Genomic DNA, 19,012 nt, shown 5'->3' on the forward strand with positions numbered 1-19,012 from the left:
GCCTCAGAGACATTCAGTAATTAAAGAGTTAACATGTGTGCCTTGCCATTAATCACCTCCCATATTTTATGTAACAGCCTCCTTGTCATTTCCATCTTGTTGATCTGCTTGCTCCCGTTGTTCTTAAGACTCCATGATGTGAGCTTTTGTTTTTCCGTTGTCTATCAAAACACTATTTTGTTTTCTACTTTTATAATAAAAGAAAGCTTGTTTTGATTAACCATGCTTGGATCTCTTAAATCCATCACCTCCACGGTGTAAAGTTCAAACGGACTTTTACAATCCGTGACATGGTAGCAGAGGATGGTTGATCAAAACAAGCTTTCTTTTATTATAAAAGTAGAAAACAAAATAGTGTCTTGATAGACAACGGAAAAACAATCCGTGACATGCTTGGATCTCTTAAATCCATCACCTCCACGGTGTAAAGTTCAAATGGACTTTTACAATCCGTGACAGCCACTTAGTTGCAGAACAACTATTAAAGCTGGGGAAAAAATAGTTTGGATAGCTTTAGAAACGTTGATAATTCTCCACACGCTCTCGTACAATCACTTCGGGTTTCATCAGAATTAGGAAAAGAAAGAAGAAATAAATAAATTCTTGAGTTACAGCACGGTCTTTTAGTAGACTTTCTAAGGCTTAGATGCTCTTTCACTACAACTCCTAGCAAAACCCCTTGTTGGGTCGACATCGCTCCGAATCAAATGCTAATAAACAATGGCCAAATTTCTCTTCACTGCCATTGCTTTTCATTAAAGAGTGAGACCCCGCAATGAAACCCTACTAGTTCTGAGTTCTGTTTATCCTTTTTATATATACGAAAGGGATAATGGATTCAGGTTTTTTTCTCCAAAAGAGCAAGGGAAGAAAGGCAAGACGCACGTATTATAAAAGTCAACCAGGAAATGAGATTCACTATATTTTTTAGGAAGAAAAGGCAGAGGTAGAAGTCAATGCAAAGGGAAAGGAAGGTTGACCAATTTTTTTAAAAAACCCAAAAGCTAACAGCTAGATTTTGCATCCATGTTATCTAAGGGAGATGGTTTAGATTCCCTGTTACGTAAGTGGCCTGATATCTTAGCTTGTCCTCAGATTGCTAAAAAAAATAAAATTAAATTCCGGTTACAACTCTCGAGCAATGAAAAATTGGTTTGATTTGCATCGTCTGAATTCTGGGAGAGATTTTGGAATACAGTGTTCCCTCGATTTTCGTGTGGGATGCGTTCTGAGACCGCCTGTGAAAGTTGAATTTCCGCGAAGTAGAGATGCGGAAGTAAATACACTATTTTGGGCTAGGAACAGTATCACAAGCCTTCCCTTAACACTTTAAACCCCTAAACTGCAATTTCTCATTCCCTTAGCAATGATTTAGATCAGTGGTCCCCAACGTTTTTTCCACCAGGGACCAGTTTCAGCAAGGCAATTTTTCTATGGCCCGGTGGGGGCGGAAAGGGGTGTGGTTGGGGGCCGGATTAAGCATGGGGGTGCTGGTCCTTCCCGCCCCTCTTTCCCGCCATCGCCCTGTGGCCGGCAGAACCTGCCTCCCAAACCCTCTTGCCCGGCGGCAGGTGAAGTGCTGGAGGGAGGGGGTCAGGCCAGCCCTCCTGCCTCTCCCCCCAGCCAAAAATGCATAGGCGTGCTACGGCAGAAGCCAAAAGAGGCTTGAGCCTCCCGGTCCTTCCCGCCCCTCTGTCCCGTCCATCGCCCTGTGGCCGGCAGAACCTGCCTCCCGAGGCCTCTTTCCCAGCGGGAGATGAAGCACTGGAGGGAGGGGGCGGCGGCAGGAGGACTGGCAGCTGCTGACTCCACGGACCGGTGCAACATGCCCCGCGGCCCGGTACTGGTCCGTGGCCCGATGGTTGGGGACCCCTGATTTAGATTATTACTCACCATGTTTATTTATTAAAGTTTATTTAAAAAAAAATTATTAAAGGCGGACGAAGGTTGGGCGATGACGTATGACGTCATCGGGTGGGAAATACCATGGTATAGGGAAAAAAACAGCAAAGTATTTTTTTAATTAATATTTTTGAAAAACCGTGGTATAGCCGTTTCGCGAAGTTCGAACCCGCAAAAATCGAGGGACCACTGTATTCGTTAAATACCCATCCGATCTGCAGCTACGTCAAACAAGAGATGGATTGGCAGGTAGCCTTTAAAGGAAATTCTTGCAAAAAAGCAAATCGGGACAAGGGATTTATTCTCAACTGGAAATCGAGCCAACAAGCCAAGCAACAGGGAAATAACTTCCATCTGGCTTCAATTGGAAGAATTTGATTCCTGGGAATGGGAATATCCCCCCTTAAGGGGGCCTGCTTTGCAGTGCCCCCCCCTCCAAACTTTCAAATCAATTTCAATTTACAGAACATCCTGAGCCAAGGCCCAGGTAGAAAAGGTTGCATTGCAGAAAAGCCTTTGATTAATAACGGCCAAGTGTTCCGAAAAGCAACTGCAAAAATCTAGGTTGCCTGCAGGCTTCCAAAATTCCTGGTTTTTTTTCACCCTCCCATCTACTTCACAACAGGGAAACCAAGAATTTATTCCTTGGAAGTTGAACATTTTGGGACGAGGAAGGAACGTCGCTATACCTTTCTATGTCACGTTGTAAAGGCTAAACGAAAGATAAACCTGGTAATACAATTGCATGTACATAGCCATAAATCAGATTTTATCTTATCTTCTTTCTGGAGTACATGCTGGTCAAATTGCTGCTCTTTTAATAAAGTTTTTTTTTTAATAAAGTTTTTTTTAAGCATTTAACCCGGTGGGAAAAGGAAAGCCAGAAGTTAATTTTTCTATTTCCGAATAAAATCTTTTTTAAAAACAAAACGAAACCAAAAAAAAATTTCCCATCAAATTCCACGCCAACTTTTTTGGGACAACATGTAATTCTGACATCTTAAATTCTCGATTTTTGTTTTTTTTTGCTCTTCGCTCGGATGCCAGAGTTGCGATGTGATCGGCTGCCCAGAATTAAAATGTCTAGTGAGGCTTTTGAATTAATTTGTTTGCTGCGCTATTTAAGGTTTTTGCCTGTTTCACCAAATCTTTTTCGCTGTAAAGGGGAGTGGGGAGGGACAAAAAAAAGGAAATAAAAATGATAGGGGGAAAATGGGGTGTTGGAAGTAGAGAAAATACGTAATAAAAAAAAAATACACCAGTTAATCAAAGAGATATCAGTAGATATATATAACAGTTCTTTAAATAAGCACTTTAAAGCCCTGACTGCCTTTCTTCTATTGATTTTGCAAGGATCTGCAGATGCTTCTTAAATCTTTGTTAAACCCAGAATAAAGAATGAGGATAGAAGTCCTTTTGCAGGCCTTATTCAGTAGCAACACAATTGTGCCTGCTTACAGGAGAATCCCATCCTTGACAAACCCTGGAAAAATTTTCCTTTTGAGAAAAATGAACATGTCACAAACATATGGCTACCTGTAGATGGCGGTAAAGATCTACAAAACCATGCAGCTCTTTGCTGCTCTCTAAACAGCTGTGGATAGTTGCGGAATCCACATAATTTACCGTATTTTCCAGAGTATAAGACGCACTTTCCCCCCTCCTAAAAGAGTCTACAAATTTGGGTGCGTCTTATATTACAAATGCTTTTTTTCAGCCCCAACGAGGGAAGCGATCGCCCCTTTGCCAGCTTTTCTCATTGTTTCTCTCTTTGAAGAGAGAGAGAAGTGAAGTGTTTTAGAAACTGGTTTTTTATCCACAACCCAGGGGATAAAAAGCAAGCAAGCACGATCAAAAATAGCAAACTAATGTGCTGAAGCTGACCACACTAAGGACTAGCCAGATGAATAACCTGGTGGACAGAATTTTTCCTCCTTATTTTCCTGCCCCAAAACTAAGGTGAATCTTATGTCATGCTGTATATTGACAGCCCCTCAGAGACATTTAGTAATGAAAGAGTTAACTATGTGTGCCTTATTAGATCCTCCTCTTATGATGTAATATCCTGCCAACTCACTTCCTTCTTCTTCACTCCTGACTCTCTTCTCTTCTAATCCTCCATCATGTAAGACGTATATTGTTGTGATTCAGTCTGAGGCTCCTCAGGGAACGGCTGGAACTCTGCCGGCTCCATGCTCAGAGGGGGAGGACGAGGAGGAGGAGGAGGACCAGGCAGACGGGGAAGAGGAATGTCAGGACGAGGAGGAGGGAGAACAGCCTGAGACCCCCGGGGGGGAGCTCTCCCCAGCGAGGAGCCTGGAATCATTAGATGAGAACGCACAAGCCATCATAGATATGAGGCAGAGAAGGGCAGCACAACGAAGGGGACAATTAGCCAGGTATTTCCATCCCTAATAGGCAACAGCTGGGTTTGGGTGTGGTTCTCCTCAGAAAGGCTGAAAAGGCAGGCCCTTCCTTCCTGTATTGTGGAGAGTTATCTTTTGGGAGTCCTGTGACCTTGCTTCGATCCTTGGCGTCTCTGATTCTGGCTTGTGGCCTCGAAGGCTGAAAACTTGGGGGAGGCGTGGGTTTTATTATCTACAGTGGTGTGTGTGCCAGCAAGAAGCCTGTTGTATTGTCTGGCCGTCGTGACTCTTCTGTGAAGCTTCATAGCATTCCAGTTTGTAAGAACAGTTTTTGTTATCTGTGTTTGTTTTCAAAGATATAAAATGACTTTGCTTTTTATCAGCGTGTCTGGATACTCTTTTTAGTTGGTGTTGGCATCTGGGGGAACCCAGACAGAACATATATAGTATGTTGTCCCTCGAGACATTGTTTTATTTTGTTTATTTCTGTTTTTAAAATAAAATATATCTTGTTTGAACAAATGACTAAGGCTTTTATCCATCGATCTCCGCGGGGTTAAGGTCCCAACAGGCTTTAATCATTACACAAACCACGACATCTTATACACCGATGCGTCTTATACTCCGAAAAATACAGTACAGTAGTACCTCTAGATACGAGCTGCTCTACATGCGAGTATTTCAAGATACGAGCCACGAGGGGAGAGACATTTCTGTTCTACTCCCGAGCTCAAATTCGGGATACGAGCCGAGCGTCCACTAGGTGGCGCAAGAATCCTTGCTTTTGGTTATCTCGGAGGGGGAAAAAGTTATTTGTTCCAGAATACGAGTTGCCTCGAGATACAAGCTCCCTTATGGAACGAATTATGCTCATATCTAGGGGTACTACTGTACTTATTTATGTGGTGCAACCTTTTTGGGACTTAGAATTCTGGGGGAAATTCTGTCCTGAAGTTGCATCACTGCTGTCATATAACATGCAGGTCAATATTTCCCAAGTTTATACTGCAGCAGACTAATTATAAGAGACTTGGCAATTTAATTTAAATTAATTTAATTGATTTATATGCTTCCCAATTCTGTGGGACTCAAGGTGACTGCAAGAAACAAGTTTAGTAAGCCTAACTGCTATTTTCATGTAACCCAAACATGAATGAAAGGATGAATATAAATGACAATTTTAGCTTGCTTGGATAAGCCGGTTTCGTGTTTACCTCTGTTCAAGCAGTTTAATTGTAGCGGCCATTTGACTGGTCTTCTCCTCCAAGCGGCTATTCAGTTCACTCTTCTGTTTCATTCCCAAGTCTGAACTCTTAAAAAAAGAAACAAACCCAAAGAGACCAATCACTATGTTTACTTATCTTTAAAGATTATTAAGTCACGGTTAATACAGGAGCAACAATCACCATGTGCAGATGACTCTAAAGTGTGCAATAGGGTTGATATTCCTGGAGGCGTCTGTAATATGGTAAATGATTTAGCCTTACTAGATAAATGGTCAAAGCAATGGCAACTGCAGTTTAATGTTGCCAAATGTAAAATAATGCATCTGGGGAAAAGGAATCCTCAATCTGAGTATTGTACTGGCAGTTCTGTGTTAGCAAAAACTTCAGAAGAGAAGGATTTAGGGGTAGTGATTTCTGACAGTCTCAAAATGGGAGAACAGTGCAGTCAGGCGGTAGGGAAAGCAAGTAGGATGCTTGGCTGCATAGCTAGAGGTATAACAAGCAGGAAGAGGGAGATTATGATCCCGCTATATAGAGTGCTGGTGAGACCACATTTGGAATACTGTGTTCAGTTCTGGAGACCTCACCTACAAAAAGATATTGACAAAATTGAACAGGTCCAAAGATGGGCTACAAGAATGGTGGAAGGTCTTAAGCATAAAACGTATCAGGAAAGACTTCATGAACTCAATCTATATAGTCTGGAGGACAGAAGGAAAAGGGGGGACATGATCGAAACATTTAAATATGTTAAAGGGTTAAATAACATGCAGGAGGGAAGTGTTTTCAATAGGAAAGTGAACACAAGAACAAGGGACCACAATCTGAGGTTAGTTTGGGGGAAAGATCAGAAGCAACGTGAGAAAATATGATTTGACTGAAAGAGTAGTAGATGCTTGGAACAAACTTCCAGCAGACGTGGTCGGTAAATCCGCAGTCACTGAATTGAAACATGCCTGGGGTAAACATAGATCCATCCTAAGATAAAAATACAGGAAATAGTATAAAGGCAGACTAGATGGACCATGAGATCTTTTTCTGCCGTCAATCTTCTATGTTTCTATGTTTCAATTAAAGTTGACAGACTCTGTCCTGCAAGCTGAATGGATGAGATCAACCCATTCTGGATGATAACCCCAACCTACAATAAGGCCTCGAGTTTTTGGAGAGGGGCGGTATACAAATCTAATAAATAATAATAATAATAATTATTATTATTATTATTATTATTAAAATATTATTTTACTGAAAGAGTAATAGATGCTTGGAACAAACATCCAGCAGACGTGATTGGTAAATCCACAGTAACTGAATTTAAACAAGCCTGTGATAAACATAGGTCCATCCAAAGATAAAATACAGGAAATAGTATAAGGGCAGACTAGATGGACCATGAGATCTTTTTCTGCCGTCAATCTTCTATGTTTCTAAGTTTTGTAACTACTAAGCTCTGTAACTACTAAGCTTTGTAACTACGAAGCTTTGTAACTACTAAGCTTTGTAACTACTAAGCTCTGTAACTACTAAGCTTTGTAACTACTAAGCTTTGTAACTACTAAGTCGTCTTATTCTCCCGGGTCCAAACTCTCCATTTCTCCCAAATGAAAGTGAAGAGGATGAGGCAGGACCCCCTGCAATTAACCCATTCCCCTTGATTTACCTGCAGCTTGAAAGAAAGTTCAAGTTTTAGGGCCCTGAGATCATCCAGCTGTTGCCTGAGCACCACGAGGGCATCCTGCTTCTCGCAAACGTCTTTCTCCAGCATCTTCATCGCCAGCTCCATCTCTTGTCTCATTCCGATCTGCATTTCAAGTTCTTTTTCCACATCCTAGAAGGAAAGAACAGACACATTACGGGCATTAAACCTCGAGGTTCGGCTACTGCAATGCTACCTACACGGGGCTACCTTTGAAGAGCGTTTGGAAACTACAGATTGTGCAAAATTTATTTTTATTTATTATTAAAATAATAAAATGCAGCCAAGCGAGGGGTCATGGGCCTCCCTAGGCATGTCCATGTCTCTCCAGCACTCCGCGGGCTGCATTGGTTGCCGATCGGTTGCCAGACGCAATTCAAAGTGTTGGTTATGACCTATAAAGCCCTTCATGGGTGAACAGTGCAGTCAGGCGGTAGGGAAAGCAAGTAGGATGCTTGGCTGCATAGCTAGAGGTATCACAAGCAGGAAGAGGGAGATTATGATCCCGCTATATATAGAGCGCTGGTGAGACCACATTTGGAATACTGTGTTCAGCTCTGGAAACCTCACCTACAAAAAGATATTGACAAAACTGAACGGGTCCAAAGACGGGCTACAAGAATGGTGGAAGGTCTTAAGCATAAAACGTATCAGGAAAGACTTCATGAACTCAATCTGTCTAGTCTGGAGGACAGAAGGGAAAGGAGGGACATGATTGAAACATTTAAATATGTCAAAGGGTTAAATAAGGTCCAGGAGGGAAGTGTTTTTAATAGGAAAGTGAACACAAGAACAAGGGGACACAATCTGAAGTTAGTTGGGGGAAAGATCAAAAGCAACACGAGAAAATATTATTTTACTGAAAGAGTAGAGCTATGAAAGAATGGGAGTCTGGGTAAATTCTTTTTGGAGCGCAACTCTTCTCGTAGCAGCTGTTTCTTCCAGGTTGCTCTGATGAAGTTTCTCAGGAAAGACGGCTTCTAGCTTTTCAGAACTGTTAACCAAGAAGAAGATGCAAGGTATCTGAGGGTTTGGGGGAAGCTGTCAGAGTTCGTGATGTATGAGGAATCTTATCTATCCGGGACAGTACTGATTTAGCCTTTGGCATAGCTCCCGGAGTCATTAAAGTAGAAATGAGATTGGAATGCGGAGTTGCTGAGAACAAATGAACTTGGCTGGAAATGAGATGATTGGTTGATAATTTGGATTAAAAACGTTATGAATAAAAGTTGTTAAAGAAGACCTTGTTGAGCATTGCAATCTGTGTAACTAAGGGACAGAACAAACTTACAAAGAGTTGTAATCCTGCCCTAGCTTCTCTTCACTTGCTAACCATCTTACCAGTCTTAACTGTGTTTCCTCTTTTAGCTGTTTCCTTGCTTCAGTGAGGGCATGCCCGTCTGCGGTTCGATCCTGCTTGTTCACCTAGAATGAAGATAAAGCAAAGAGGATGAAAGAGGTTGAGTAAGAGAGGTGAAGTCCAGAATCACTTTGAATACAGTTCAGAAATAAATAACAAATCATTGATGGAGATTAGTGCTGTCTCTTCTGGGCACAAGGTTGGTTGGTTGGTTGGTTGGTTGGTTGATTAGTTAGTTAGTTAGTTAGTTAGTTAGTTAGTTAGTTAGTTAGTTAGTTAGTTATTTTATTTATTTTATTTTATTATTTTATTATTTATTTAATTTAATTTAATTTAATTTAATTAAAATTTAATTTAATTTAATTTATTATTGATTGATTGATTGATTGATTGGATTTGTATGCCGCCCCTCTCCGCAGACTCGGGGCGGCTAACAACAACAATAAAACAGTATATAACAAAATCCAATACTAAAAACAATTAAAAACCCATTATATAAATACCAATCATACATACAGACATACCATCATAAAATTGTAAAGGCCTAGGGGGAAGTGTATCTCAGTTCCCCCATGCCTGGCGGCAGAGGTGGGTTTTAAGCAACTTTCGAAAGGCAAGGAGGGTGGGGGCAATTCTAATCTCTGGGGGGAGTTGGTTCCAGAGGGCTGGGGCCACCACAGAGAAGGCTCTTCCCCTGGGTCCCGCCAAGCGACATTGTTTGGTTGACGGGACCCGGAGAAGACCCACTCTGTGGGACCTGACTGGTCGCTGGGATTCGTGCAGCAGAAGGTGGTCCCTGAGATAATCTGGTCCGGTGCCATGAAGGGCTTTATAGGTCATAACCAACACTTTGAATTGTGACCGGAAACTGAGCTACAGATATTCCCCACTGCTGCAAATAAAGAGGTTTTATCAAACGTATTACAGAAGCATCAGTGAATGCGAAAATGGTCCCCATGTAACGTGAAGCTCTGACCTTTCGGTTGGATTCCAAAATGTACGAACTCTCCTCTTTGACTCGCTCCATTTCTTCTTGCACTGTTATAATTCTGTTGTTGGCGACGGCAAGCTGCGTTATAAACACAAGAACAACAAATGAAAAGACAACCATGGTTGCCACTCTCAAATAATTTGTGGTTGGGGGCTGCAAATCCACCTATAGCTAGCCCTCTGTGTGTGTGTGTGTATACACAAACACACACATTTCCAACTTGCAACGAACTGATAAAAAAATAAAGGGAGACTAGTATAGATCTATTTCGAGCTATTTAGCTCTCATCAACTAGCCATTTATTTATTTATTTATTTATTCATTCATTCATTCATTCATTCATTCATTCATTCATTGGATTTGTATGCCACCCCTCTCCGCAGACTTGGGGCGGCTAACAACAATGATTAAAAAACAACATGTAACAATCCAATTTAATAAAACAACTAAAAACCCTTATTATAAAAACCAAACATACACACAAACAGACCATACATAACTTGTAATGGCCTAGGGGGAAGGAATATCCTAACTCCCCCATGCCTGGCGACAAAGGTGGGTCTTGAGTAATTTGCGAAAGACAAGGAGGGTGGGGGCCGTTCTAATCTCTGGGGGGAGTTGATTCCAGAGGGCCGGGGCCGCCACAGAGAAGGCTCTTCCCCTGGGGCCCGCCAAACGACATTGTTTGGTCGACGGGACCCGGAGAAGGCCAACTCTGTGGGACTTATAGGCCGCTGGGATTCGTGCGGTAGAAGGCGGTTCCGGATGTATTCTGGCCCAATGCCATGTAGGGCTTTAAAGGTCATTACCAACACTTTGAATTGTGACCGGAAACCGATCGGCAGCCAGTGCAGGCCATACCTTTCTGGGATTCGAACCTGGGCTCTGCTTGCCTTGCTAGGCAGTGCTTTTACCCTCTAAGCCACAAGTTCTCCTCCCTTATCAGCTGAAGATTAAATGTTCTTCTGTCGAATCACTTGGTATACCCAAATATGGGAGGGAGGCTAGCCGATGAGAGCTAAATAGCTCGAAATAGATCTATGCTAGTCTCCTTTTATTTCTTTATCAGTTCTTCGTAAGTTTGAAAACCTGGTTTGTAGCCTGCATGGCCCCTGGAGTGGGGCTGAAAGGGCAAAAGGAAGCAGTATTTCCCCTCCCATGTTTGGGTATACCAGGTGACTCGACAGAAATATAAATGTATGTATGTACTGCCCAGTCAATGAAGCGGTGGAAGTGATGTGCAGGTGCCTGGAGGCTGTTGGGGCCTGGATGGGTGTCAACAGACTCAAGCTCAACCCGGATAAGACGGAGTGGCTGTGGGTTTTGCCTCCCAAGGACAATTCCATCTGTCCGTCCATTACCCTGGGGGGGGAATTATTGACCCCCTCAGAGAGGGTCCGCAACTTGGGCGTCCTCCTCGATCCACAGCTCACATTAGAACAACACCTTTCAGCTGTGGCGAGGGGGGCGTTTGCCCAGGTTCGCCTGGTGCACCAGTTGCGGCCCTATCTGGACCGGGACTCATTGCTCACAGTCACTCATGCCCTCATCACCTCGAGGTTCGACTACTGTAATGCTCTCTACATGGGGCTACCTTTGAAAAGTGTTCGGAAACTTCAGATCGTGCAAAATGCAGCTGCGAGAGCAGTCATGGGCCTACCTAGGTATGCCCATGTTTCACCATCACTCCGCAGTCTGCATTGGCTGCCGATCAATTTCCGGTCACAATTCAAAGTGTTGGTTATGACCTTTAAAGCCCTTCATGGCACTGGACCAGAATATCTCCGAGACCGCCTCCTGCCGCACGAATCCCAGCGACCGATTAGGTCCCACAGAGTTGGCCTTCTCCGGGTCCCGTCAACTAAACAATGTCGGTTGGCGGGCCCCAGGGGAAGAGCCTTCTCTGTGGCGGCACCGGCCCTCTGGAACCAACTCCCCCCGGAGATTAGAACTGCCCCTACTCTTCCTGCCTTCCGTAAACTCCTTAAAACCCACCTTTGCCGTCAGGCATGGGGGAACTGAACATCTCCCCCTGGGAACGTTTAATTTATACATGGTATGTCTGTGTGTGTGTCTGTTAGCATATGGGGTTTCTAAATATTTAATTATTTTAAATTTGTCTGATTGCTTATGATTTGTTTTTACATGTTGTGAGCCGCCCCGAGTCTTCGGAGAGGGGCGGCATACAAATCTAAGTAATAAATAAATAAATAATAAATAAATAAATAAATATGTATGTATATATTTCTTCGCCTCTTCAAATCCCTCCTCTATAAAATGCACACGTAATAGCACATGACCTCAGCAAAAGGATGTGCAAGAGTATTTTGTTTTCTTGCAAGATAATAAAAAACTTCCCAATTTGTAATCCAGCCCCATCAGTACTTGTTAGTGATAATAAATAATAATAATAATAATAATAATAATAATAATAATAATAACAACAACAACATCAACAACAATAATATTCATTAGATTTGTACGCCGCCCTTCTCTGAAAACTTGGGGCGGCTCACAACAACAACAATACAATATAATACAAATCTAATATTAAAAAGAACAAGTTAAAACCCATTATTACTAAAAACAATCAATGCTACACAATCATACCACACTCAAATGCTACAAGTCAGAAGGGTGGGGGTTAGCCCCCCCATGCCTGGTGACATAAATGGGTCTTCAACATCTTGCGGAGGGCGAGGAAGGTGGGGGCAGTTCGAATCTCGGGGGAGAAGTTGATTCCAGAGGGCCGGGGCCGCCACAGAGAAGGCTCTTCCCATGGGTCCAGCCAGACAACATTGTTTAGTCGACGGGACTCGGAGAAGGCCAACTCTGTGGGACCTAATCGGCTGCTGGGATTCGGAAAATATCAGTTAGGACTGGTAGAGGAAAAAGGACATTGCCCTAGGAGGAAACTCTATGGTGGGGGAACCTTATGTCTAAAATAGTGCGGTGAGGACTATCTATCTATCTATCTATCTATCTATCTATCTATCTATCTATCTATCTATCTATCTATCTATCTATCTATTAGATTTGTATGCCGCCCTCTCCGTAGACTCAGTGTTCAACCTCTCACATCCTGGATGTAAACTGTTTCAACTCCTCCTAGGATGGGGCTTGTTGTGAGTGGTCCTCGACCAACTCTGGTAATGATGGATTCTGAGGAGGAGGATCCAGGCCCATCTTGGTGCCCGGGGCAGTGCTTTTGCCAGCTGATGCAGAGAGTGAGAGGGAGTGAGAGGTAGACCTGGATGAACCTGAAAGACCACCAGAAGTGGCAGATATGCCAATATGACAGTAGGGTCTGACTTAGAGGAAAAGGAGGAGGAGGAAGACTATGAGCCTTTGCTAGATGCCCTCTTTAGAAGACAAGAATACTTGTATGGGAAAAGGAAGTAGTCTGTATTTTGTAACTCTAGGGAATTGTTGACCACTCCCCATAGGTATTTAAGGGTGGCCGGTGGGAAATTTGGGGTGGAGTTTCAACATAACCCTCTCGTTTCTTTCATTTCTACCTACCTCTTCAGTTAGTTTAGTGTTGGATTTTTCCAAAGCATCGACCTTGGCCTGCAAGTTGTTGACTGTGGCACTGTTCAATTAAGAAAAAAAAAAGACAAGAAGTAACTCTATGAAATTTAAGAATTCAACACAAATTGACCACATTTTCTACCAAAGATTTACCTCTTTACCTTAAATGTCTATTGAGTTCTTCTACATAATTTTTCTGATCCAGAATTGCCGTAATTTGACCATCGCTGGAAAATAGGACACAGGGAATATTAACCATGCAGAAATAATAAGCAAAGCAATATGTTTAGGAAGAAGAATTTGCTGATGGCATTGATGAAACAAAAATCATTAATTAATACAGATTAATTAGTGGGTCCCTAGAAAAGTAGACATCAGGGTTTTTTTCCCTCTGACATAACAAAATAATAACTGTCATCATTTCAGCTGAGAGATGTTTGTGGATTTACCAGTCATGTCTGCTGGAGGTTTGTTCCAAGCATCTACTACTCTTTCAGCAAAATAATATTTTCTCACATTACTTCTAATCTTTCCCCCAACTAACCTTAGATTGTGCCCCCTTGTTCTTGTGTTCATTTTCCTATTAAAAACACTTCCCTCCTGGACCTTATTTAACCCTTTAACATATTTAAATGTTTCGATCATGCCCCCCCTTTCCCTTCTGTCCTCCAGACTCTACAAATTGAGTTCATTAAGTCTTTCCTGATACGTTTTATGCTTAAGACCTTCCACCATTCTGGTAGCCCGTCTTTGGACCCATTCAATTTTATCAATATCGTTTTGTAGGTGAGGTCTCCAGAACTGAACACAGTATTCCACATGTGGGCTCTATGTAGCGGGATCACAATCTCCCTCTTCCTGCTTGTTATACCTCTAGCTATGCAGCCAAGCATTCTACTTGCTTTCCCTACCGCCTGACTGCACTTGTTCACCCATTTTGAGTCTGTCAGAAATCACTACCCCTAAATCCTTTTCTTCTGAAGTATTTGCTAACACAGAACTGCCAATGCAATATTCAGATTGAGGATTCCTTTCTCTCAAGTACATTATTTTACATTTGGAAACAGCAAACTCCAGTTTCCATTGCTTTGACCACTTATCTACTAAGGCTAAATCATTTGCCATATTACAAACGCCTCCAGGAATATCAACCCTATTGCCCACTTTAGAGTCATCGGCAAATAGGCAAACCTTCTGCACCAAACCTTCCCCTATGTTAAAAAGAATAGGACCCAGAACAGATCCTTGTGGCACACTGCTTGTAACCTGTCTCTGCTCAGAACATTCGCCATTAACAACAACCCTCTGATATCTACGCTTTAGCCAGCTGCAAATTCACTGAACTATCCTGGGATTAAGTCCAATCTTCACTAACTTATCTATCAGCTCTTTATGTGGAACTGTATCAAAGGCTTTGCTAAAGTCCAGATAGGCAATATCCATGGCACCACCTTCATCCAACACCTTTGTGACATAGTCAAAGAAATCAATGAGATTAGTCGGACATGATTTGCCTTCAGTAAAGCCATGCTGATTTGGGTCCAATAAGTTATTGTTTTTTAGGTGCTGATTTATCCTCTTTTTGAGTAGTCTCCATCATTTTAACTATAACTGATGTCAAGCTAACTGGCCTGTAGTTACCAGCTTCTTCTCTACTGTCCTTCTCGTGGATAGGCACAACACTGGCCATTCTCCAATCCTCAGGAACATCTCCTGTTAACAGGGATTGGTTAAACAAATCAGTCAGGGGGGTAGCAACGACAGATCTGAGTTCTTTAAGAACTCTGGGGTAGATGCCATCTGGACCTATTGCCTTATTTATCTTTAATCGTTCAAGTTCTTCTAAGACATCGGCTTCTAAGATCACTGGAGCTGAATCCGTACAGCTGGAAGCAATGCTATATCCCTCTATAGTATTATTTTGTAAGGTGTCTTTTGAGAAAACTGAACAGAAGTAGCTATTGAAATGGTCAGCGATCTCCTTATTCCCATCAATGCATGTATTATTCCTGGTACTAAGCTTCGTTATGCTGCAGTTTTTCTTCTTCCTATCACTAATATATCTGAAGAAGGTTTTATCCCCCTTCTTTACAGATTTGGCAATTTCTTCCTCTTTTGAGGCTTTAGCAGCATATATTATCTGTTTCGTATTAAGTGGTTGTGGCATTAGAAAGGTTGAGAACCACTGATTTAGAGGATGTAAAATAAAGATCTTGGATAGGAACAAAAGGACTTACCCCTCACTGCCTTTACTGCTACTGCCATCCTTCAAATACATTGAAAAATCAATAACGCCAACCTACGAGAGAAGACAGCAATAGTTCATGTCCGACACATATACCTTTTTTTCCCCCATTTTATTCTTCTTATACTCTAACTTATTAACCGCATGATATATCCAGGCATGTCTAATCATCAGGAACATGGCACAGGCCAACTCGCAAGATTGATGTCGGCCCCATATCTCTGACACCGCCTTCTGCCGCACAAATCCCAGTGACCGGTTAGGTCCCACAGAGTCGGCCTTCTCCGGGTCCCGTCGACGAAAGAATGTCGTCTGGCGGGACCCAGGGAAAGAGCCTTCTCTGTGGCGGCCCCGGCCCTCTGGAACCAGCTCCCCCCGGAGATTAGAACTGCCCCCACCCTCCTTGCCTTTCGTAAACTCCTTAAAACCCACCTCTGCCATCAGGCATGGGGGAACTGAGACATCTCCCCCAGGCCTATATAATTTATGCATGGTATGCTGTGTGTATGTTTTTTCAATTATGGGTTTTTAGATATTTTTAAGTATTAGATTTGTACTGTACATTGTTATTTATTATTGTTGTGAGCCGCCCCGAGTCTGCGGAGAGGGGCGGCATACAAATCTAATAAATAATAATAATAATAATAATAATAATAATACTTTAATTCATGATGTTCCTTTGTTCTTGACTATCTTGTGTTTGTTCTTTCTGGATGATGACAAACACTGCAGGTTTGTGTTAGTGTCTCAGATTTTAACCTGGATAGTGCTGTGTAAATTCCCTGACACACGCTTAGCATTCAATAGCCCAACTGCAAGAAATCTAATTGTTATTTACACATTATAGCAGTGGTTCTCAACCTTTATAATGCCTTAATACATTTCTTCATGTTGTGGTGACCCCCAACCATAAGTCTAGCGCCAATTCTCCCAACAGAGCTTTAATCCTATTGGCCGTAAGGTCAGAGGGACACCTCCACTGTAAACGCCTGCTGATTGGTCAGATTGTAAAAATATGTTCCAAAGTGCCAGAATAGAAGTTTTAGTTCCTAGCACCATGGGAAATTTGTCTTAGGCGACCCCTGTGAAATGGTCGTTCGACCCCCAAAGGGGTCCCGACGCCCAGGTTGAGAACCACTGTGCTATAGTAATTCTCCAGTTACGGAGAAGGGGCGGCATACAAATCTAATTAATAATAATAATAATAATAATAATAATAATAATAATAATAATATATGTAAACAAGAGATCCGGTACCTGAGAATCCAAATCTTCTCCCTTCATGCAAAAATTTGCATCGATAACATTGAGGCCCACTAAAAGTCCAGCGATTATAGCTCCTTCTTCTTCCATCATGAGGGCATTCGCTTCGTAAAATTCACTGCAAACATATTGAAATGTTGTTGTTGTTATATTATTTTATTTACAAAAAACAGTAATAATATACAGTATCACAATATCACGAGTCAAACACTTCCCAAGCGTCTAGGACTATATGATGTATTATTATTATTATTATTATTATTATTATTATTATTATTATTTATTTATTTTTATTATTATTTATTAGATTTGTATGCCACCCCTCTCCGAAGACTCAGGGCGGCTAACAACAATAAAAAAGACAATGTAAACAAATCTAATATGAAAAATAATCTAAAAAACTCCAATTTAAAGAACCACTCATACATACAAGCATACCATGTATAAATTCTATAAGCCTAGGGGAAGTGAAATTTCAATTCCCCCATGCCTGACGACCGAGGTGGGTTTTAAGGAGCTTGCGAAAGGCAAGGAGGGTGGGGGCAACTCTGATATCTGGAGGGAGCTGGTTTCAGAGGGTCGGGACCGCCAGAGAGAAGGCTCTTCTCCTGGGTCCTGCCAAATGATATTGTTTAGTCGACGGGACCCGGAGAAGGCCAACTCTGTGGGACCTAACCGGTCGCTGGGATTTTATTATTATTATTATTGTTGTTGTTGTTGTTGTTGTGGTTGGCTCTGGCCCAGCTCCTGCCCCAAGGAATGTGGAGGCGTAAGTGGGGGAAGCATCCACATGCCACAGGTCTGTTTTGCTCCCGATAGAATCTCCCAACGAAGTCTCCTCTGACGAAGGAAGCGTGAGTAGCAGGGAAGGGGGGAGATTGGCAGACAGCCCAGGAGGAGATCAATCATCCTTATCATCCCTGGATTCCGAACAAGAACTTATGACCGACCCACGCATGCGTAGAGTGATGCATAGGAGAGAACAACTGAAGGATTATTACAGGAGATAAATGAGGCCACCTGTGGTTGGGTGGGGCTGCTGTAACTAGTGCTACAGATAAAAAGAGCAGTGTGCTGGTTTAGCCTTGTGGCAGTTTATGTGATTCATAGTTCGTCAAGATCGTGGTTTTGCTGTTTCCCTGTTCAAGACTGTGTGTGGACTTTCTGGACTTTGGAATTTGGACTCAATTTTCCCAGTTACTGGTTGAGAAATTGGATTGCATTTAACCTGTGCCTTGTGTGTACCAGAAAATCCCTTTGACATTTAAAAAGAGAGTTTTTTTCTGCTTTTCTGTGGCTAAAGACTTTTGGTTTTCCTTCTAACGTGTGGTGTGTGTCTTTCTGGACTAATTACGGGCGGTTGGGACACGCCGGCAGAACAATTATCATCATCATCATTATCATCATCATCATCACAAAAAAACAGTAATACGCAGCAAACAAGATTTATATGCTGGATTTCGTATCAATATATCCCGTTTTGCAAATGACAGATCCTAATTTTGTCAATGTTTGTTTTCAAATGCCGGCTGCATGCCAATTACTACTGGGACCACCTGTACTGGTTTATGCCAGAGTTCAATTTTAAGATCGTGATGTTGGCTAATTTTTTCTTGTTTTTTTTTTCATCAATTCAGCCGTCACCTGGTATGGCGACATCAACAATCCACACATCATCATCATCATCATAATTATTATTATTGGTTTAATCTTCATTTAGATTCATAACCTGGGACTGGTAAAAATAGTTCAAGTCCAGACCTAGGACCTGTTGTGGTCCACCAGTGGCCAGCGGAGTTGGCCGTAGATTCGGGCAGTGAGGAGGTTGGGAAGGAACATGGGCCAGTCCCGGAGTCTGCGGAAGACTCTGCATCCGAGGCAGAGACGGGGCCAGGGCTGTCTGACAGTTATCAGCTGCCTTTGGAGTCAGACGTCAGTGTGCGTATGTGTAGAGCTGCCAGATGAAGGGAACATACCCCCATAGGGGGGGTATAAAAAGACTGCATCCGATTTACGTTCAGAAATGTACCGAGTTCTCACCTGAGAATTTCCCTTCTGTTTATCAAGGCTTTCATGTACTCCGAAAGTTTCTTCTGCATCAATGCCAGGCGCAGCCACGCTCTTCCCCTTCCCACCGGAGTCCTACCAAGTCCCAAAGACAAAGGATAAATGTTGTTACACATAAGGTGGCAGGTCATCTAGAAACATAGAAACATAGGAGTCTGACGGCAGAAAAAGACCTCATGGTCCATCTAGTCTGCCCTTATACTATTTCCTGTATTTTATCTTACAATTGATATATGTTTATCCCAGGCATGTTTAAATGCTGGCAGTTTGTTCCAAGGATCTACTACTCTTTCAGTAAAATAATATTTTCTCATGTTGCTTTTGATCTTTTCCCCAACTAACTTCAGATTGTGTCCCCTTGTTCT

General features: G+C 42.3%; 1 protein-coding gene across 9 annotated transcripts in view; it reads right to left on the bottom strand.

Annotated features, from left to right (window-relative positions):
* The window catches only part of RUFY3 (RUN and FYVE domain containing 3), a 73,910-nt gene that overhangs the window by 17,082 nt on the left and 37,816 nt on the right, over positions 1-19,012 (bottom strand). For 7 of the 9 annotated variants that reach the window (XR_011559569.1, XM_070756894.1, XM_070756891.1 and 4 more), the window contains exons 4-12: positions 18,621-18,722; positions 16,575-16,698; positions 15,310-15,371; positions 13,234-13,299; positions 13,064-13,133; positions 9,527-9,619; positions 8,532-8,615; positions 7,155-7,322; positions 5,483-5,580 (exon numbers count right to left, since the gene is read on the bottom strand). Coding sequence is in view for 8 of the 9 variants with exons in the window: in XM_070756894.1 (XP_070612995.1) it covers positions 5,483-5,580; positions 7,155-7,322; positions 8,532-8,615; positions 9,527-9,619; positions 13,064-13,133; positions 13,234-13,299; positions 15,310-15,371; positions 16,575-16,698; positions 18,621-18,722 (867 nt within the window). In the remaining variant the exon portion in view is untranslated. Of the gene's footprint in view, positions 1-2,728; positions 3,059-5,482; positions 5,581-7,154; positions 7,323-8,531; positions 8,616-9,526; positions 9,620-13,063; positions 13,134-13,233; positions 13,300-15,309; positions 15,372-16,574; positions 16,699-18,620; positions 18,723-19,012 lie in introns of those variants that run through there. The other 2 variants (XM_070756898.1, XM_070756899.1) reach the window with 1 other exon arrangement.

This window comes from Erythrolamprus reginae, chromosome 7 (assembly GCF_031021105.1).
Source record: "Erythrolamprus reginae isolate rEryReg1 chromosome 7, rEryReg1.hap1, whole genome shotgun sequence".
In the NCBI taxonomy this organism is placed as follows: Eukaryota; Metazoa; Chordata; class Lepidosauria; order Squamata; family Dipsadidae; genus Erythrolamprus; species Erythrolamprus reginae.